Genomic DNA, 22,184 nt, shown 5'->3' on the forward strand with positions numbered 1-22,184 from the left:
TCTTTTCCTTCCCCTCTATTCCAATGATTTAAACTAGATGGAGAGCTTGGATGTCCTCTCTCTGTTCGCATTCACAGCTCATCTCACCAGAGTGGCAACTAAAGCCTCTGGAGAAGCCGACATGCACAGCACAAGTGCATTATCAGACCATGAGCAATTGTGATGTCCTGCTAAGGACAAGGAAGATGGAAGAACCAATGCATGAGGAATGGAATCTTCCCTTTGTGCTTAAGGGAATCAGAGAACAGCAAGATCAGATGTTTGAAGGATGAAAGAATTCAAGTCCCTGAGTTTTACAAACATCTCGACTAAGCAAAATGCATTCCTCTAAGATGCCTCGTGACTCAAAATCTAAGGAGAGCTTGCACAAGAGGATCTGACCTGAGAGATTAAATTCTGTGATAGTGTTTTGGTTTTGAGACTTTAGTTGAATCAGGCAGGTTAAGACACCCAAATGAGATAATGACAGAACAGAATATATCAACTGTGTTGTGTCCAAAATAATAGTCCACAACATTTGCAGCTGGAGGATGGGAAAGGTTAGGGAAAGAACCATTAGCTCAAGGTCCTGTGGTATGAAAACTCAGCCTTAACTAATGTGGATGCCATGCTAGTTTAATCAGAAATGGCCAAGAGGCACCATTTGTGACGATACCGAAGTGCAGTCAGCTTTTTCCAAAATGCCATGCCACACCTGTTTTTAGCCCTGCTTATGCCAGCCAAATTCAGGAGATCCTTAACACATCTGCCTAGTGGCACATAACATTGTTGGGCTGTCAGGACATTGCTCATGTTAATCAGTATCACAGGTGCAGGGCAAGTGTTTTGTTTGACTAGCAGGACTATTTAAAAGACAATTTCATAGATACTCTTGCACTGAATACCTTTACTATACATTTAATTTATAATGAAACAATATTATTAAAACTGAGTACACCATCCTAAATGTAGTAGGGCTTTCGTCCACTGCAATTTGAAAGTGATAAAATATTAAGTACTCTGGAATATTCCCAAGAAATCCCCTCAAAACATCAGTGTTATTAGTAGTGGCAAGGAATAAAGTGAAGCTGCAGCAGAGGTTATTACTCGGGACTGTCATGTCAAGGACAAACTGTGATACCATTCTGACCTGGTATTTTAATGAGCAGCACTTACACAAAAGGTAAAGCTGCACTGATGAAATCTATTGGGTGACAGCTCCAAGCTGAGAAACCCTGCCAAGGCAGGAGGAGCTGGACTAACCTATGGAAAAGATCACACAGGTTTGATGAGTAACAGCTAACAGAAACAGTAACAGAAAAATTCGCTGAAAAAAAGTGGAGGGTCGTGTGCCTGGAGACTGATAAAAACTTCTGTATGCAGCTATGAGTTTTACCAGTTGGAAATGAGGAGGAAATTCTGTAACAGCTGACCACAAGTGGTTGCGATACAACCACAAAATGGGCAGATGTTACTTCAGAATGTAAAAATAAAGATAATCCCAACAGAAGTGCTCAGACAGAATAGGGATCATGTCTCCAATACTACTCTGTAAGATCTTACTTAGAATTAGACCATTTCTGACATACTGTGCAAAGTAGGAGCCACTCATTTTCAGGAAAGGCAAATTCAAACCAAACAGGCACAGAAAAATTGCACAAAGAGAGATCCTGTCTTACAGGTGTCAAGGCAAAGAACTGAACCTGCCTGGGCTGACAAAGTGACACCCAAGAAGGATATTGTCACTTACAAAGTAGTGAAAAATGTTGCACCAAAACAAATGTAACCAAAGAACTAAACATAACAATGATCGTGGCTGGCTGGGAATGCAGATGAAATGGAAATGGGGAAGGATGACTACGAAAGGAGAAAATGCAGGAGACATTTGTTGCTCATAGGGCAGAGTTTGGGCACTTTACAAAGGCATTTGCCGTATGCTTCTGGACACATCACACCAGACACAGTCTGCCAGAGAGATCCCTTCTGATTCAGTACAGACCCACAAATTAAAGACCTTGAAGGCAAATCCACCAGACCCACCCAACAAAAATACAGTTTCATTATTAGTATTTCACCCTTAGGACAATGTCCCTGGAAAAAGCCCACCATCCACTAAGGCTCTCCCTGAGAGGAAAGGTTGTAGGAGTGTTTCATAACAGGTACAATATGCCCTTCTGGCATAGATTCTTCCCGAACTGGCAAGGAAAACAGGCACCACTGGACAGCAGCATAATTCCTTAGAAGTGCTGTGGTAAAGTGCAGGTTGATTTTTCAATCTTTTAGATCTTTTGAACCCTCAAAACAGCACCACCATTCCCTACATCACTTCTGTTTTCCTACAATTAAGTGGGAGAGGCAATTCTTTTCAATTCTATAAATTAAATCCTGCTTGAAATGGCTTTCATACCAAATGCCTGTTATAAAAAGTGTAACTGAAACGTTTTTAGACATGGAAATGAAAGGAAAAGAAAACTTAATTATCACATGAAAATTAGTATTTTCCCTGACAATTTATTTTCCTTAGGCAAGGTTTTGCATGATTTTTAATTTCCATAATAAAATGTCACAGCTGATTCATTACATTACATTTGATTAGCATTTATCACATTTTTGGCACATTCACAGATTGATTTTGGACCAAAGCCAGAGTAGTTTTGTTTCAGAGCAATCCTGAAGTGAATGGACTGAGAACAGGCATTTTTGATCAGGGAGGAGTGGGTCTTTTTCTTTTTGAGGCAAGTATTTTATAACAGGTTTGGCTTAGGCTTAGAAATTTTATTGGGATGTTTTTTCCTTTTAATTTTGTTTGAATGTTCACTTGAATAAATTAACTGAAAGAAAAGCATTCTCTTAAACACAGGGATTATCAGTTATCATTATGCAGCAAATGCTACAGGCCCTGTAATCCATTGGCAGATTTTCAAACCAAACCCTATTGATCAGACAAGCCCAAGTGTCACGAGCCACACAACTGCAGCAGCAGGTTCCCTACTGGTGCTTTGGGAAGTCATTGCTACAGGAGCCTCCTTGCCTGCCACCCTGAAGACAAACTCCAACAGCAGCCAACTACAACAGGAAAGAAAAAACCCAACATCAACAACAACAACAAAAAACCCCGCCACCAAACAAAACAAACAACCCCAAACAAACAAATTAATAAAGGAAAAAAAAATGCTGGAAAGGCCCCTCAGAAGCACAGCCTGACCCAGGTTTTTTGGGGATCCTGACACCACGGAGTATTTTACTTCAACTGAATGAGTTAAAAGCATTTTTGCTACTGACAGCCCCCGTGGCTGACAATGCAATCCCACACAGGCTTTTCACAGGTCTAGCGCAGAATCAGAGGAATTCATCAGTTTAATGTTGTTCATCTCTAAGATGCTCTCGCCTCCAGAAGCCAGAGTTGGGATGACCCAAGGAAGCCCAGTCTCAGTGTGAGCCCTCATGGCAACAGGAACAAGCACACCTGATGAACCGAGACTAATGTTTTGTTCATTATTGAACTGTTCCCACTCCCTCAATGCTTCCTGTAACACAACAGAATCCTGACTCAGAGTCTCAAGGAAACTACTAATCGGCAACTATCCAGAGAAAATGTTTGTATTATTTCAAGTTCAGTCATGCTGCAAAGTACTCTTTTTTCAAAGAAAAATACTCACCTTCCTCTGAAGACACACACAAGCAGAAGCACAGAGAGGAACCCAAGAAGAAGGAACGATAATGGATCAAGTATTTTAGCATGCCACTGTGTGGAGTCAAACCAAAGGCAGTTCAGACTCTCTGAGAAATGATTTTATTAAAACAAGAAAGTTGGCATACACCAGATACTATAACCTAAGGTGAACTTTAAAATATATTTTTCAACTCCCATTGACATGGACCTCAGACGTGGATAACTAAAATGTAACAGGCTGTTCTGTGGTGAATTCCCCAGCCCTTGTGAAATGCCTGTTTGGAGCAGGACTGTATCCAGTGTAACATGTTAGTGCGGAGCGTAGAAAACGAGAAGTTTTCAGGTGATGGGGCAGGCAATGAAGCTTGGCTTCTGAAGCTTGGCCAGCTCCCCCGAAGCACTCTCACTTATCAGACACTGTACTCCCCTGACAGGTGCTGCTTCTCTTTCTGAAATAAATTGATTTGACAGGGCAATATTAACAGTGCCCTGAGTTGTTGAGAAAGCTGCGTACAACAAGAGATCTTTGTTCATCTGCCTTGGGTAAGCTCACAGGGGCGGATATGAAAGATATTCCTGATTCACTGACTCCAGAAAAAAAACCCTAACAAAACCCCATAAAAACCTCCACATGAAACCCCCTACACACTCACAACAAAACAAAACCAAACCTAAGTTAAAAAAAGAAACAGCCAAAAAGAGGAAGAGTGTGCAGCAGAACATTACACAGGTGAGCAACAAGGGAAAAAAACACACTATTGGGCTAATTTTTCATTTGGAATAGCAAAATGTGAATGAAAAACTTATTTAAGAATTAGAAATGCTTAAGAACATATATGACGTCCCACATATTGATAGAGACTTTGTACTTCCAAACACTTAGAAGAATTATGACGCACAGTTCATGCCATGGTCACAGTGTAACTGCAGCACACAAACTCATTTCATCTGCTAACTATGATGCTTGCCTGGCTGCAGGCTCCTTGGCTGTGACACAGGGTCTGATATAAAATCTATATTTGAGAATCAATTAAACTAAGTGAAGTTATCTTTATTTGCCACTGGACACAAATACCTGAATGGCAAGCACCATAGCTCACCTCCTGAGCAACACCTTGATTGTGTGTTCAAGTCTAGGTACCAGCAAGATTTGGTGCTACAAGGCAGGGAGGGCTAGACACAATCACCCTGGTTCTCTAAGAGAGGGGCATTTCTGAAAACACTGTTATTAGCAAAGCCAGGGTTTAAGCTCAACAGCCACTGTGTTATCCAAGAGTAGACAAAGCCATACCTGCAGAACATCACAGGTCAGGTTCTCTTCTCAGAGCCATCTTACTAACAAAATTCAAAGAAAGGACACCACAAAACAGCTTTTGTTTCATCCTCTTACAGCAATAATATGCCCTTCTTTCACAGCTCTGCAGCTTCCTCACAGCTATAAAATGTCACCACAGCCAATTGCTCCTCCTCTGGATGCCTCCTCCTCAGACTACACGCAGGACAGTCAAAGGAACATCTGATGTTTAAGTCTCCAAATTCACCTGTCTGTCTCTTCTACAAACAAAAGGACTTGAAAACACAGAAAACCCAACACTTAGCTCTTGTCCCACAAATCCTCTCTTTTTAAGCAAACATAGGTTAGGTATCACAAGCCAGGATTTGAATATAAAGCACAATACACAGTACCTGTGGTGTTGTAAATTGATGATAGTTATGTGCTGTAACACTGCAGTGAGCTCCCAGGTTTTAAAAGATATGCTGGAAGTATATTATGCAGGTAAAATGGAGCACTGGCCTAAAGATCAGCTTAGGTTTTCTGGAAGTTTGTGTTTTACTGTTTATGTTTTACTGGGGGGGGGCTGGTTTTGGTGCTTTCTTGTTTGCGTTGGGTTTAAGTTTTACATCTTATGAAACAGACCTTTGAAAAAGAGCTTTTTTAATTTTAGGAGGCATTCCTTTTACTTAAATTCCTTCCTTTGTACTTCTCTGGACATTGCATTACTTTCCAAGAAAATAATTATCTTCACCTCTAAACATTAAAGGTGGGATAGGATGTAGCTTTACTAAGTGTCATCGGGCTTATACAGAATTTTTTGTCTTCCTTAAAGAAGATTAAAATTGTACCATATTCCTAGTTTAGAAGGAATTTTATTTAGGAGGAAGTTTATTTACCCTCAGCTGCCTTTTCTCCCTAATGTAACTTTAACCTGTAAATCTCAATAAAGACAATAAGCTGAAATCTTTCAGGAATTTCAATTCAAAAATCTAAACTGTAAAAATTGTTTAGGGTTTTTCAAAGCATTAATCTCTGCTTCATATTAGGCTACAGCCCCACCATTTACTTCTCAAGACAAACATCCTTGCAGAGCTTTTAATTTATATCCACTGACTTGCTATCTTTATTGATTGGCTGTAATTTTTTCATAGCACATCCGTGCAGACCCAGCCTTCCCAACTGTATTTCACTTATAAGACTGAACAGGTTTGGACACAGATTAGTGTATTACACTACATGCATCTCCAAGTTTTTGAATTCAAGTCTGCTTTTAAAAACAGCTGACCTTCCCTAGTGTTTGCTCTGAAACATTTTAAACAATTGGTTGAATATTTTATTTCTTCAAGTCAGCTGTGGGCTTAATACAGCTCTGGAATCTCGACTTCAAGCAAACCCTCAAATTATCATTTGCTTTGCCCCTCTGAAATGTTCAACCGCCACAAACATCAAATATTACAACAGAAATTACCATGTATACACTGTTACCTTGTTAAACTCTTCATTTCTGTGGGCACTTTTTCATTCGATCCTGGCAGAGCAATTCAATTACAGGGGAGTGAACAATATCACTGACAAACACTATGGGCACAGTTAAAATGAGCCAAGGCTGAAGCTCTTCCCTCGGGCTGCAACCATTTATTCTGGAGTCCCATTTATTTCAGCTACAGGGGGGTGACTTTAAATAATTGGCTTCAACAAGACAGAAGTAATTTTAGGCAGAAGTTCCTCCAGAAAAGGAACCAAAGTTCCCACATTTAACATCTCTTTTAGACAAATTATGAAGACTAACCTTTACAGCTATGCAAAGCAGCATTTAAAGAAACACTTTTCTGAAGCATTGCTTCTTAACTGAAAATCACCACTATTTAAAAGCTTCCAAAAAAACCCCCAAATATTGTTTCAGATTGCCACGATTCCAATTCCAAACCACTCTCTAGTCAAAAGAAAAGTAATTTACAAACAATATCCATCTGAAAGCAGATTTTGTTAAAAACTACTTAAAAGCATTACTTCCTATCACAAGTGCATTTGTTACTGTTATCCACATGCTACCAAGTGTCCTGGCTATAATAACACTCCAGAAGTCCAAACTGCTGTTTGAAAATGCCTCAAGTTACTCTTTTCCTTTCCAGAAGTTGCCTTTTCTCCATAGGCACATTGCTTTTTCTCCCACATCTCTCATGTGCATACGTTATACATGAAATTCCCTCTTCCAGCTCTTTGCCCTTAGAATCACCCATTGCACATCTACAGACCTGGGACCCTTCTTCAGTCCCACCACCCCGGCTGCTGCTGCCTCACAGCCCCTACAGCCCCTGCAGGCTGGGTGCTGCCAAGCAGGATGCTGGAACAGTTATAACCCACTTTCTCTTTCACCTGCTTATTTTCATAGAACTTATGGGGAATTAGTATTTGCAACCTTATTCTTTTCAGCAGAGCGCTAAAAACTAAGAATGGTTTAGACAAAACTAGAGGTGGAAGAAATGAAAGATGACGGTGGAAGGACTAATAGGAATCTGATCACTAGTCTCACTTATTGATAGGAAACCAAGCCATCAAATTCTGATTCTATCAGAGTTCCTTATTTATTTTCACCCATATTAAAATACTTTTCCACTGAGAGGAAATCCTGAATTACAACTACATAATGAGAACTCTTAAACAATTGCCAACACAGAGTAGAGGCCTGGTCTGCAGCCAACGAGCACTGTTCTCATTTAACAGGTATTTAAAATTACTACAAACATCTTACTTAACATTACAGCACCACCATAAACTTCCTTATCCAGTAAGGGAACAGATGGAACGGTTAGCATTCAGAAGCTCTGCACTACACCAAATTCCACCAAAAGCATGACTAATTCAAGCCAAGATTTATTATTTCCTATAGAACTTCTCTATCTAAATAAATAAATTTTCTGCCACAGCTAAAAATATTTTGACTCCAAAATTCTATCACATCTTGAACTATCTCTTCTTGGAAGAGGACAGTCTCCAGACCTACCTCCCTCACACTCAATGCACACCGAACTCTCATGTCACACTCTTCCCAGACACCCTAGGAGAGCCTCATGATTTTGCTTTTTTGGCTAGGATTTTTTTGTTGTTGCTGTTTAGGTTATTTTTTTTTCCTTTTTGAGAGCAGATTAGCTTGTTCAGTACCTAGTGAAGACTACTTGGTCTACAAAAAGTATTCCTGTGGAGCTTGTGGCAAATCTTGAATGCAAAGGTTTTTAACAAGCCTGCATTTTTCATTTTTTTTTTTCCTTTACCTTCTTGGTTATAAAAAATTGTCCAGACTCCAAATCCCAAGGTTTTAATGGACTACAGTCCCCAGAACAACTTTTTCAGAAACTAAGCATTATATATCATATTGGTCAACATGTTTGAGGTTGGAGAATGGTACTCATACAAGGAAAAGATAAAGCCCCCCAAACTTAAAGAACACAGTGCTGTATTAGATATTTAAACACGTCACTACAATATGATTTCATTCCTCAAAGTGTTTTCTGGTGAGCTAAACAGTAAAAAGAGTTGATGCAGAAAGACAGCTAATGCACCTGTGAATAAAATCTGGTGGCTCAAATCCCTTTTAGAACTGACAATTAAATTAAGTTTTCAGCTCTTATGATGTTAGGTACTGAATTCAGAGTGAAGTTTCTATGTTTTAACCATATTTTGGTTAAATAATCAGGAATTACTCAAAATAATGACTAATGCCAACTTAATATTGCTTTGAAGTTCAAATTTTATTCAATGCAAGTGCTTCTTAATTAATAGTGGCACTTATTCTCTAGGAAAACTCTTTATAAATAGTATTTTTACAATTAATTTGTTTTTGAAAGCCAAAATATATTGCTGGTCCTAATATTAGTGCTTAAGAATTTCTACCAAGTTTTCTACCAATCTTTTACTTGAGTATTACTTTGCATACTACGTGTCTAAACATTTAGCTTTTATCTGATGGCTGTAGAAAAATGTAGGTTGTTCGACAGCTTTTATATTTTTCATTCTTTTGTCAACTCAAATCACGACAGGATTTAGCCATCTGTGGAAAAGGGATGGAGAGCACTCAGAGTTTGTATGCTGTCATTTAGAATTAGGGTTGATGTATTACCTCTGTCACAGCCCAGTGGTGTAAAAATTGGTCCAGATCAGTTAGGTAAAGACGGATAGGTGAAAGCTGTGTCTGGCTAATGTGTGGTTTTCCTCTAATGCCCTGGAGACTAGTCAGCTCCTCTCTTGAAAACCCTGGGGAAGAAGAAGCAGTACAACAGTATCACAAAACAAGCCAAACAGTGTTCTACTTCAACAGCATCATTGACAAACACTGTCTTTTACACTATGTCAACATAACAATTTTTTCTTAAAAGCTCTTGCTTGGTTTAATAAACTAAGTATATCAAAGTACAAATTTTGACTTTTGACCAAAAATAAAAATATTTTAAAAACTCAATAGTACTATAATATGATATAAAAAACACCTTAAGAGGCCTGTGTTATGCTATTTTCAATATATGTATCTTTAAAAAAAATAACAAAAATGGGTATAATGCAAACTACTTCAGTATTCCAAATAACTTAGTAATAAATAATATAACCTCAGGGATTAAAAAAAATATAATTTGCCTTATTATTTCTGGACAGGTATTAGATGTTTTAGTAAAACAGGATGACCACTCCCCAAGAGTTACTTGGGCTTTGCTTTCATTTTCTCTGCTATCAGTTTAGTAGTCTTTATACCATTTTAGGAACAAAAAGGTAATTTTTGAAAACAAAGTATCTGAACATTATAAATAATAGAGGTGATAAAGAAAACACTATTTTTTACCACAGCACAAGTCAGTGGGAGTTACTTCTCAGCAGTATTATGCCATTTTAAGCACTGTAACTTCCCACAGTTGCATCACCACAGAATGAAACTATTTTTATAGCTGAGTAAGAACAGAGTAGCAGAAGTAGCTCTGCTCACACACTGACCTTGGCCAGGTCACTTTAACGTACTTTGATTACTTTATTCTGATGGAATGTTTTTAAGAGCGTAAGCACGTTCACAGGAAATCCCAGAGGCACTCATTTATATTGTTATGAGCCAATAAAAGGCATTCACTTCAAGCTAGGAAAAAAAATCTTGTTTGTATGTCATATGCTAAATTTAGGTTTCCCTCATACTTTCCTGAAAAAGTTGCTAGAATGAAGGAAAAGTATGCAAATATTCAGCCCAAGTGGAAAAGTGTAAAAGCAGAGTGTCAAAAATCAGATCAAGAAAATAAAATCTCATATCAAAAATATATAACAAGATTACAATTACTTTCAGGAAATACTTACTAAACCATTTACTCTAAATTAAATTCAGTAATTGACTATCAAAACAAATTTCATTTTGTTAATTCTGAATTATTACATTCATATGGATTACCTATAAGGGTTGAAAACAAGAAGCTGAAATAGTCCACATCATTCACTGAATTATCCTGCACTTGGCACTTCCAGCCTGCAAAGGATGATCTACACAAAACCAATAGCAGACAGTTTATTAAAAACCATGTAATTAAGAATTCATAACCTAGCTGCACAATACAATCAATTAGCATGCCTAAACTGTTACAGTTTTAGCATTCCTGTTTCTAATTATTGTTAGAATAGCATTTTAAATAGCTTCAAAACTGGAACTGCCTCTTTTAAAGACAAGTCATACTGAACTTTGTGTCCCTGCATGGCTTTAGGTTGCTAAGATGAATAAATTGACTGAGATAGCAACTTTTCATTAATACTGGTATAATCTTCAGTATAACGATGACACCGTAAATTAAACTAATTTTATTTCCCTAACTTGGTAAAAGTCTTTATATTACAAATGCTGGGCTATATTCTTCATCATACCCACTACTTTTTATACACAAACAACAAACCCCATCTGAAAGCAGTCTCAGCACCTCTTTCAGAACTGCTGAAGGTATTAAACACAGCTAAGATAAAAAGTTGATTGGAGATTTAGAACACAAAAAGGAGCAATATGCAAAACCCATTATCAAAGCTGTCTGACACTTTCCATCTCAAGGACAATCTGGAACAAGTGGAGCACCAGCCTACTTCGGTGGCCCAAATCAGAAGCCAGTGCTTGTGGAAGCTCAGAGGAAACAGACACCAGTGACCACCTAATGGCAGAGTCTGGCCCATGTGTCAGTGCTGAACCAGGAGGAAGCCAGGAGCTGGGAACAAGGACATCTCACACATGTTTTCCTCACAAGGCTGCAGCTCAAGACCCACATCACATTATGCAAAAATGCATATTATTCAAATTGCCTTGTATGCTGCTTTTGGCACTGGCAGACTATGGATCTTAGCTGTAAGAGATTGCTGCTTTCCACTCTTACAATCCTGTGAAATTTCAGAGCTTCTGAATGCAACTTTCCAAGCCAACTATCTGCCTCATATCTTTCTTTTTCCCTAATTTTTCTGTGCCAACAGCCAAAATGGCTTATCTCATGGGTAACAAAATTCTGGAAAGCTTGTTATGCAGGAATTTTTTACAGCTCCGTGCTTTGGGAGCAAAAATATCAAATTTGGAATACTTTTGTGCCAGGCATATACATTTTGCCATCCACAAAAATCCATCCATAATATTTCAGCATCCACAAAAATGACAGTTAGAATATGCACGTGTCTGGAGTTACTCAAAAAGAAAGGATAAAGACCCTGGAGTTTCAGAATTTCTTTAAATTTAAGAAAAAATTCAGGATTCCATCAGACTACCTACTATGGAGGATATAGTTAATTCTACGGAGGCAAAAATCATAGGTGAGAGAGCACCAAGTAAGGCTTTATTAAATAAAGCTTCCCCTTCACACTGAATTCTTGATGCCTGGCAGTAGGGATCTGCCATGTTTCAGGTGACACAGGGGCTCCGCAGTGCAGGCAGCTCTGCACGCTCCCCTCTGGTTCCTAGCAGGCCTTTGGTCCTGCCCTGAGGCCTGGCTCACTACCTCCTTTTCTTAACCCACAGTCTCTCCACCTCTTCCCAGACCTAAGGCTGCTACTTGGCTGCCAAGTCCTCCCAGGACAAATCCCTTGGCCGTGGGCAATGGTTTCCCAGGAGAATGGTGGATTTTCTCCATCCTTCCAAGGAGGTCCCAGTCCCATTCATTACAGCATGGAAGAGACTTCACACATACTCAACTAAATCAGAAAGAGCTCTTGCCATTACTTCCCTACATTAAGTGGATATTCACACAGGAATCAGATCCACAAACCAGAAGAGAGAGTGAAATCCATGTCCTGTCCAGCACTGCAGAAGAATCTCTCTAAATCTGATGCAGAAAGACCATGATTCTGACTTGAGGTTACTCTTTTTACCAAAATAAGTATTGAGGAGCATGGAGAGAGATTCAAGAGAGTTTAGGACTTGCTAGACTAGACACAGAATCAAACTTTGATGCAACCACAGAGCAAAAAGGTGGGAATGCAAGAGGCTGGGAGGGATAACAGATGAGAAGCTGCAAAGGCAATCAGACAAATGTGAAAATAAATAAATCTTGGGTAGGAAAAGAGAAAGTAAGAACATGTGATAAGCCCCAATTCAGGAAGGACGGACTTGCATGACAAATCTTGTTAGAATCTGGTTTAAAAGAAACAAATTAAAAAATATTTTTCCATATTGGAAAAATTCCATTTCCATATGCAACAGTTAGCAGATCCTTTGAATTCTTTACAATAGGACTAGTGCAGCCGAGAGCCTGCACTAGTCCTATTGTAAAGAATTCAAAGGATCTCCATTTTATATAACCTCCAGAAGAGACTGAACAAAAACTAAGATTCACTGCAGATAAGCAAGCAGAAACTGCAATTGGTTCAGGAGATGCCTGGACAGGAAAAAGAACTCCAAAGCTTGTTGCTAAACATCTGGAATTAAACACTTCTTCAATTTTGTTTTCCCATGCATCTACAAACTCACAAACAGGACAAGCATGTTAAGCATCCTATGAGAACACCAGGCTATGGGCCACTGCTACAGACATGAGAGGAAGCAGAGAGAATCCTTGCAGTTCTGCCCTGGGAACGTGGGCAAGGAACAAACCCCTGACAGAGCTATTAAATGGTTTAATTTAAAATTCATCTCTACAAGCAGAGCTACACTGAGTCACACACACACAAAATCAAGATCCCCAAATTCAGCTGCGGTTTGCTTTTTTAGAAAGTGAAAGCTTACATGCACAGAAGCAGCCTCAATGTTAACAGAGCAATAAGGTTAAAAATAATCTAGCATTAAATTTAGAAAGTGACAGAGAAGGTTGCCTCTGATCTTCAGCTTGGCCTCTCTGTGCATATACTTTAGAGTATGACAATATTACGTGTCATATTTTCTCTAAAAGAAAAAAAATCTATGTCTCATTCAAATCATGGATGAATGGATCCATCAGGATTACACCATGAAGGATAACATAGTTTGACCTGTTCCTGCCCTATTTATTGCATCATCTATAATGAGCACAGTGTATGAGGCATAATTAGAAAGGCAGAAGAAAGTATTAGCTCACAAATTCAGGCAGGTTATACAAGATACGAGATAAATACTTCTTGAAATTGTAGAACGAAAGTCAGTGGTAACACATTTCTTCAAGTATCATCAGATTTTTTTTTTTAACTTTCAGGACAGAATAAGCTCACATAATTCATACTGGAAGCCTCTCTCATCCCTTTTTTCAGCTAGTTATCCATAGTCCTGCAACAGCTCAACAGTGATTAAAAGACTAAAATGTCACTAACAGCTGCGGAGAGATACAGTTTCAAGCATTTCTAAGAGCAGCACCCATCTGATCTCTACTTCTCTACTTAAATTTACAGTGAATTTGAGGTCAATTTTTTGTTTTCAAGACAGAAGATGCTCTGAAAAATCGGAGCCCAAATGTTTCATAGTGAATTCCTAAAGTTATCAGATACTTCTATGCACTTCTGCCTACACTTTTTCCTTCCCTCAGTTACTCGTCTTTAAACTGGGAAAAACATCACCTTCCCATCTCCTGCAGCTGTGAAAATTACTTGAGCACAACAATAAACTTCCCTGGGTAGGGGCAGGGGGAGGGAATCCCTTTGTTTTCCAAGTGGGACCTAATACAATAGAGATAACATGGAGCCTCCTATTGAAACAGGGCCAAACTGTAACATGAAGTAAATGCTCCTTCGGTGCTCATGATGTGCTCCGTAAAAAAAGAAAAAAAAAAAAAAAAAGAAAAGCAGGATGGAAAAAAATAGGAAATCATGTAATTTATTGTAAGATTTTCATGTGGTGTTTCACTTAAGACAAAAACCAATGTCTTCCTAATAATACAAACACAAAAAGAGCAGCGTTACAGCATAGAAGTTTGTTTAAATACAAGTCTAACCAGCTGTAAGCACCTCAGTTACCTTAGAACCCAAGTGCCTATAATGCAGACACTCGTTAAAGCTGCCCAATTTTGAAGTTCACATTAAAGGAAATAAAAAATAAGGTAAAGAAAACAGAACTAGAGAGATTCCATTCAAGAACAGATGCTGATATACTACAAGTACATTAAAATTATTTTTTAAATCTCAGTTTAATATATTAAGACTACCATGAATAACTGGGGACTGTAGGCACTTTAAAAATGTGTTTTTAAGATGCTTGTAAATTATATGTCAGAAACCTGACTAAAAAAATTATCAGCTTTATATGTGGAAAGAGGTAATAAGCATATTACAACTTCTCTCTTTTGTATAAATTATTACTGACAATGGGAACCTGTTATCAAACTACATATGAGTGAGACCTCTCCAGTCATGTAGTCCAAATCCATATTAACTATGATGAATTACATCTTGTAATTTCCATAAGGTCACCCGCTCTCTGTGGGAGCCTCTCTTTTGAGGTTTAGAATTGCACCTTTAGGTAACCTCGTCTGTACACCAAATGGTATTAAAAGAAAAGCTGAATCTAATTAACTTAAAAATTACTGCTTCTCTTGTCATTAGCAGAGCAAACATTTCTCAGTCAAAGCAAGTGTGCAGTGCATTTCTCTTATCACTTGCTGCAAACTTCTAACTCCAGATGAACTTCACTACTTTAGTTTATGTTGCTGTTATTTTCAGGTTGGCTGTATCACACAGCTGCAATATAACTGTGCAGTTTGTGCACAAGTGGTTATTCCTCAACTGCAGACTACTATCTCTCTGTGCCTCCTGACCTGAACTAGCTAATTGATTTATGGTTCAGGTTTAAGGTGTTGATTTTGGCTTATAAAGGCACAAGGAGTCTTTGGGTACTTTAGAGGTCTCTAGTAGAAGAACTCTGATGAACCTTGCTGCATTTATTTTAGAAACTATTCTTCCACTTGTCCTCTTATAAAACACACTGCACAAACTCCAGCACAGACAGCAATTCACCTGTCTAGCACTGGCTAAGCAAGTTTTCCTCAGAATTTGTATTGGGGTTGGGTTTTGATTTTATGTTTTTAGTAATAAAATTGAAAAAAAAGCGTGACTAATTTCCATCCCGAGTTCAGCCTCCAAGTACTTTTAATGTAAAACAAAAAAGCAAATGCAAGATCTACAGTTCTTCTAAGGCATTAATGCTAGATTTACAGTTCTTCTGAGGCATTAATGCTATCACCCTTTTGTTCATAAATGTGAGGGTTGTAACACTTGAGAAGTGCAAGGTCAAGGGTTTGTGTTTTCTGTTCAAGGAAAATAAAATCCAATTCCTTCACCTTCCAGGAAAATGCTCCTAGCACCATCACTGGGAACACCCAGTAGAGAACATTCCCAAAGCTTTATAGAATTATTTGAACATTGGCAAGACAACAGCCTGAGATACACAACTTGTACTGTACTAAGTGATCCTATTTTAAATTTATTTTATCAACCACTGATCAAAGATTTAAACCCAGCCCTCCCACAACTATTTTTTTTTAATCCTAGGTTATAAAATCATTGTAAAAAGAGTTTCCCCTCGATTTTTTTCACTGATACTTCTGTTCTACACAGAACATTTAAACAGTCACAGGCACAGTCAGTAGCTGATTCACTCATTTCCTGAAAAAAATCTAACTCCATTCTAGGCCTCAACTCTTTGAAAATTTAATAAAATTATTAAGTACATATCCTCCAAATAGTTCAATGACTAAGTCACTGCGTTAGGAAACAAGAAATCCATCTCCCCTTCAGATGAAGATAGTGAACACAGACTTTCCACAAGCTCAGCAAGTGCTTTAACCACCAAGATGCTATTATTAATTTATTATTAAATTGTCCTTGAAACACATCAGGAGCAGAAAACTTCCTGAGATTCTGTACATCCAGCAGACAAGCACTGCATGAGCATGGCAATCAAGCATGAAAAGGCTCTAGGACAGCGGCTACAGAAACTCTGCCAACCTCTGATCCCCAGAGAAGAAACTGTTCTGGTTCCCATCCCAGAACAACTCCTCAAGATCACCTGTTGTAACTTCAAGCAGCTGCACAAAATATTATGGAACCCTAAAAACCAGAAGGGAATTACCAGGATGAGATGGCATTCACCTTGCAAAATAACTCCAGGGGAAGGCAAGAATGAACTGAACTAGCAGCCGTGAGCAATCTGATACCTGAGAATTTCCCTGACACCTGCAAGAGTATGGAGTGACAAATGCCAGGATGTTTTCTGGGTTTTTTTTAGTTGTTTTTTTTGGTGGGAGTATTTTGCTTAACACTTGTGTCACACTTGGGAACAGACCAAATGGTTTCTGAAAAAAATTTTTCCATTATGCATCTCTTAGAAATCTTGTTGATGGTAGCTGCACATGAATATGAAAGACCCTGTAACAATTAGGAAAAAAAATTCCAGAAATCTAAGCATCTTCAGGGTAGGAACAAAGGTCCTTATATCAAGAGACAATTGGTTTAAAGGCAGGAGATGGCAGGTAGAAGTGATCAGCTCATACAGCAGAAGACAGACATCACGGGTGACTACTAAGGTACAACCCAGAAAGAGAGATTACAAAAGTCCACAAGCCTTCCCATTATTTGTATACAAAAGTACTTAGAAATGTAAGTTAATCAAGGCTACCCTGCCTTTTTTGTCTCTTGACAAAGCAATTTGGTCACTTTATCTACCCAGCAGTGGAAATGACACACCAGCACCTCCCAGGTTCTGTTGTTCTGCAACTCATCAGGATACAGCAGAGCTGCTCTTTTGGCATATCCAGGAGTTCAGTTAAGGCCTTGGAAATATGAGAAGTAAAGTGCTTCTTCTCCAGTAGCCAAAATAATCACACTGCAACCAAGGATCATAAAGAATTGTTTCCACTGCATGAAACAGGCCTGAGTTTTCCTTCACAACCCTGAGCCACAGATAAACAGCACTCCTTTACCACTTGTGAATCTTCCACTGTGATCAACAAGAAATTGCATTGAGAAGAAAATCTTTACTGATACACAGAGAAGTGTAGAGAAAAGGCTTCCTTGTTTCTTTTGGCTTCCAACTTTTATGACCTGTGCTACCTATGACCTCTCAACACAGCAAGTTTAACACCAGCCCAGAGTTTATCTATCAACACAGAACTGTTCAGCTACTGATCAGTACACATCAGAAGTGGGAGACTTCCACAGAGATATTGCAGCATCCTTCCCTTAGCTCTAGAGAACCCATTCAAATCCTTCAGCACAGTGCCCAGGGGTCACTGTCTGAGCCCAGAAACACTGCTCTGCTGATAAAACCACACTGGGACAACACTGTACATGTGTGTCTCCTAGCCAGCCTTCTCACAGGACTGTTATGAACTCTGCATGTCTTGCAGCCAGCCAGCTGTGTAATGACAGCTGCATTGTCTGACTGCCATTTAGAACAGTGCTTACATGTAAAAACACCTGTCAAATATGAGGTAATGGATCACTTATGGAATTACCTATGAACATGGAATATATGCTACAATACATCCCAAACACTTCCATATTATCATTGTCAGGAGTTGTATGTATAAACAACCAAACACACTGAAAGGAGCAAAATTACATGCAAGTACCAAACCAGGACTGTTGCACCTTTATGGAAGAAAAACATACAACATTTTCTCCCAGTGTAGGCATGTATTTGCACGTCTGTAAAACACACTCTTTTAAAACATTAAAAAGCCCTGTGCCAATATTTATCTCAGCTTTGGCACAGTTTATTCCTGTTCAGCTTTAATGAAAAATAATTTCTGTCAGATTGAAATGCAACTGCAATAAAGTATAAACTCATGTCCCTGCATCAACTTAATCGAATCAGTTTTGAGTTCTACTGCTAATGAGGATCAGCACTCTCAGTTTTCATATCAGCTCTGAAAAAGACAAGAAACCATGCCTGTCACAAAATTATGTTGAAATTGCTAAAAAAAAAAAGAAGAGAAAAAACCAAAAAATTGAATCTTTGAATACTTCTCCAACTGTATACCCATCTCATCATTCAGACCAGCTTAGCTCCAGGTAGTACAGGGCCTGAATGTAAGCTCCAAGAGCAACTGAGGAGTTTTTATCTTCCTTTTCCTCCAACAGGTCACCATGTGTAGCCACTGGTTTGTTAGTGTGAGTCTTTTGTTTTAACTTTCATTATCTCTTCTGAAGGATCAAGTCTTTCCATTTGAAAATGCGGCAAAATACAACAAACATCTGAAAGGAATTACCAGGGATTTGAGGAAGAATATGAAGCCTATTTTAAGAAAACAACAATTTAAGCTATGCATTGTTAAAAGTAAGCCTGTCAGCTGCTCATTTGCTCCAGAGCTGCAGAGGTTGTCTGAAGCAAAGCACTGCTTGCACATTATAAATGAGAGCACAAATCAGAAGAAACATTCACTAATGAGCAAACGGCATTTACTGACGGCGGCAATTGTAGTGCAGCAACATAATTCTTTTCCCTTTGATTAGGAACCTCACACTACAACCAACCTGGGGAAAAATTTAGGGGCTGTGTCCTTAAATACAAGCTTAGACTTCTCCCTCTTTCAAGTCCTAGACATTTACAAAACAGTGAGCAAGAAAAATGAAATTTGCTGACCAGATGTGGATGAAGGAATGCAATGTAACCCACCCCGGGGTCTGGTTCTCAAGAACTACACATCTTTTCTCATCTTTCAGCAAGCAAAACAGATCATTTTTTTACCATTCATCCTCAGTGGTACCCCAAGAGGGAAAAGCCAGCATTTTGAAAGCATAAATGTTTCGTTTATTCAATAGTGCCTTAAGCACTTTTGTTATCATTTTAATACTTTCCTCTTTTACTTTTGTTTTTAAATTGAGGGGTATAAACATACAGCTAGAAAAGGCACTTCAGTGAACACAGACCTTACTATTGTTGCATTTTTCCTAGCAACCCATTCACAACTACTATATCTCTCTATAAATGTATGATTTTTGACTTTTCTCCAAGATGTACTGAGCTGACTTTCCATTATATACCATTTGTATACAAAAATTGAGAGTTTCCTCTTCTTTTTTTTGTGTTATTTATTTAATATGAAGTTAGATTATTTTGGCAAAACTTTCATTTTACTGATGTCTTTTTAAAATAAATATACAAATCTGGAATATTTTCTACACTTTACTTACATGAGAATTACTGAATTCAGTTGTTCTACTAGTATTGCTAACCACAATAATGGGTTACAATATCCTCTCCAAGTTCTTTCCTGGTTGCAAACACTTTGGGGGAATGTGCTATTTTAATTTTTCTTGACTACAATTATGCATTCAATAATTCTTTAATCAAGTATTGTAGAAGGTCTTCATTAGCTACATTTTGCATTCTCACTGTGCCTCCTCATGCTGTACTGGCAAAGGCTGAAGATAAAATAACTAGGAAAGCTAAATAAAGAAAAAGTAGCATTTAATTACAATGGAAATATCCATAAAGAACTCTATTATAACCCTAAAACATCTTTGAGTAACGTATCTGAAGACACAGAATTTTATACCTCACAGCAACAAGTGTTAAAATACCCATCTCAGTTCTTTCTAAGCACCAGATTCCAGAGGATAGCAGGAACCAACAGGCGTGCCTGAATGCTTGATGAGACGCCAGCTGAGCTCCCTCATTATTGTCTAGAAAGCAGCAGAATATTTTAAAGGCACTACCTCTTAAGAGAAGAGTTCATTTACAGTTACATCAAGCAGAATGCAAGTTACCCCCAGGGTTATCTCAAACCTGTGAAAACTTGGAACTCCCACACAATTTATGCCAGAGAGCACTCAGCTTTCATTTATATGGTCCTCACCCTGCTCTTTTTCTACAGCAACAGAAACAACACTTGGCGAGACCCCAGCAGGGAAAGAGTCCCAAAAGAATAAGAAATGGCTGTTTGAAGCCATTGGAGATCTCATTTATGGACACCCTACTTCAAGAGAGAAATGCCATAAATTAACTCCCATTGTTTTTTATCTAGACAGTGAAATATTATCTGTCCAACTCCCTATTACAGTGAAATAATTTCCAGACACACTGTTCCAATGGATAAAAAGTTGTAAAACAACCATAACTATTATGCATAAATAAGGCACATAAATAAATTGCATTTCAGTTTCCTTATTTGTACTTCAAGGAATGAGAGAAGGCTGCAAAATTTTCCCATAAAGTCAGCAATCTAACTTCCTGATTTATATATTTGATCACAATACCATAATCTGCATTTTTTAATCCGCAATTCACAGAATAGAACACATAACAGTAAGTATGCAGATTATATATTAATCATCTTAAACACAGCACCATATACAAAAGGGAAGGAAAAAAGATAATTCTGTTTTTGAGAGCATCTGACACTCATTCACCACAAAATCACTGAGTGGCAACAAAAAACATTGAGCCTGACAAATGGGTTTCTCTGCAAACTGCAACAGTACAGAGTTTGGTACAGCAGACCACTTTTACAGGCAAACAAAGTAATTTACCTTATACAAGAAGGTACATTTACAATATTTAATATATTTCCACATTTGACAAAAATATTTGCCTCAAAGTCAGCCTTCCAAAAAGTGCTCAAAACATAAGCACGTGCTTCACTGGTTCTTTAAAACCATTTTGAAGTAGCCCTTCTGCCCTATTAATGCAGAAAGTAGGCATAAGGAGATCACACCAAAATTTTTTCCAGCTCCACTTCTGATACTGCTAAAGTTTATTACCTTAGTCCATATCAGACCATCAATGATTTACATATTTCTTCACTTCCTGGAGAGAACTGTCTACCTGTCCATATCCATGACCTCAAGGAATTACCAGAACTCCATTGTCAAGGCAAAGCTAAGACTGGAATTTCAAGCCAAAGATCCACTCATGCCATGCATTGTATATTCCAAACTAACACTCCAATCATTTACCTTGAACCAGCAGTGAACTACTATTTGCTTATTTAATAGTTATTCCAATAAATCATAAATGAAAAATAAATACTGAAGTTAACTCTTCTAGAAATGTGGCACACTGCATGAAGATGAATTGCTTATCTCAATAGATCAAAACAGTACCACCTATAAGATCCAAAACAAATCCATCCAGTAGATTTGATGCATATTTCTAAAATACTACCCCGACCCTTCAGTTTTTCTTCATAAATGTAAGCTTATCAGAGGTTTAAATCAGAGGCCAAATCAGAGAACTCATCTCCGGTCAAGAAGCTGCTCTCTCTCATTTCTCAGGCAGACGTGACAGACTGTTCACTCATGTCGCTCCGTACCCTTCCTCACCTGTATGACTTATACCCAAAACCCTGGCACGCTTCCACCTCTCAGAAGTCCATCTGTGTGGATTTACTGAAGCTACTTACATCTCAGATCCCACACAGTAGGCACAAGGCAGGCATTTGAGGAGAACAGCAGGGAAATTAAGCCACTACAAGACCTTCTGATCCTCAGTTTCACCTGAAACTCACCAGCCGTAGCCATCCCAGTGACCTCAACACCAGCAACGTCTGTTCACTGGCACAGAGATCATGACCAATTAATGTAAACCTGGCCATGTTCATAGCAGCATCCAAAATGGGGTGGCTGCATTTCAGCTCTCTTTTCAGAACAGTTCTTGGTCTCTACCAGCTTCAGCGAATGTAGACCAAAAGCGCTACAGAAACCATTCTAATAATTTAACAGTATAGATAATCAGCCTCCCAGGGGCTCAGAAACCTTCCCAATCTATATGGAAATACTGCCAGCATCATTTTGATTCTCAGCACACACAACTCACTTAATGGGCTCCTACACACCACTTGGGTATTCACTTTACCACTGCAAAAATAA

The 22,184-nt window shown here is 38.4% G+C and overlaps 1 protein-coding gene across 7 annotated transcripts in view; it reads right to left on the bottom strand.

The window, feature by feature from the left end:
• TEX10 (testis expressed 10) overlaps nt 1-22,184 on the bottom strand; it is a 53,305-nt gene that overhangs the window by 5,448 nt on the left and 25,673 nt on the right. For all 7 annotated transcript variants that reach the window (XM_041476570.1, XM_041476564.1, XM_041476568.1 and 4 more), the window contains 2 exons: nt 10,348-10,436; nt 9,046-9,179 (listed from right to left, as the gene is read on the bottom strand). In XM_041476570.1, the coding sequence (XP_041332504.1) occupies nt 9,046-9,179; nt 10,348-10,436 (223 nt within the window). The remainder of the gene's footprint in view (nt 1-9,045; nt 9,180-10,347; nt 10,437-22,184) is intronic.

Source organism: Pyrgilauda ruficollis, unplaced genomic scaffold, assembly GCF_017590135.1.
Source record: "Pyrgilauda ruficollis isolate IOZ18807 unplaced genomic scaffold, ASM1759013v1 scaffold39, whole genome shotgun sequence".
In the NCBI taxonomy this organism is placed as follows: Eukaryota; Metazoa; Chordata; class Aves; order Passeriformes; family Passeridae; genus Pyrgilauda; species Pyrgilauda ruficollis.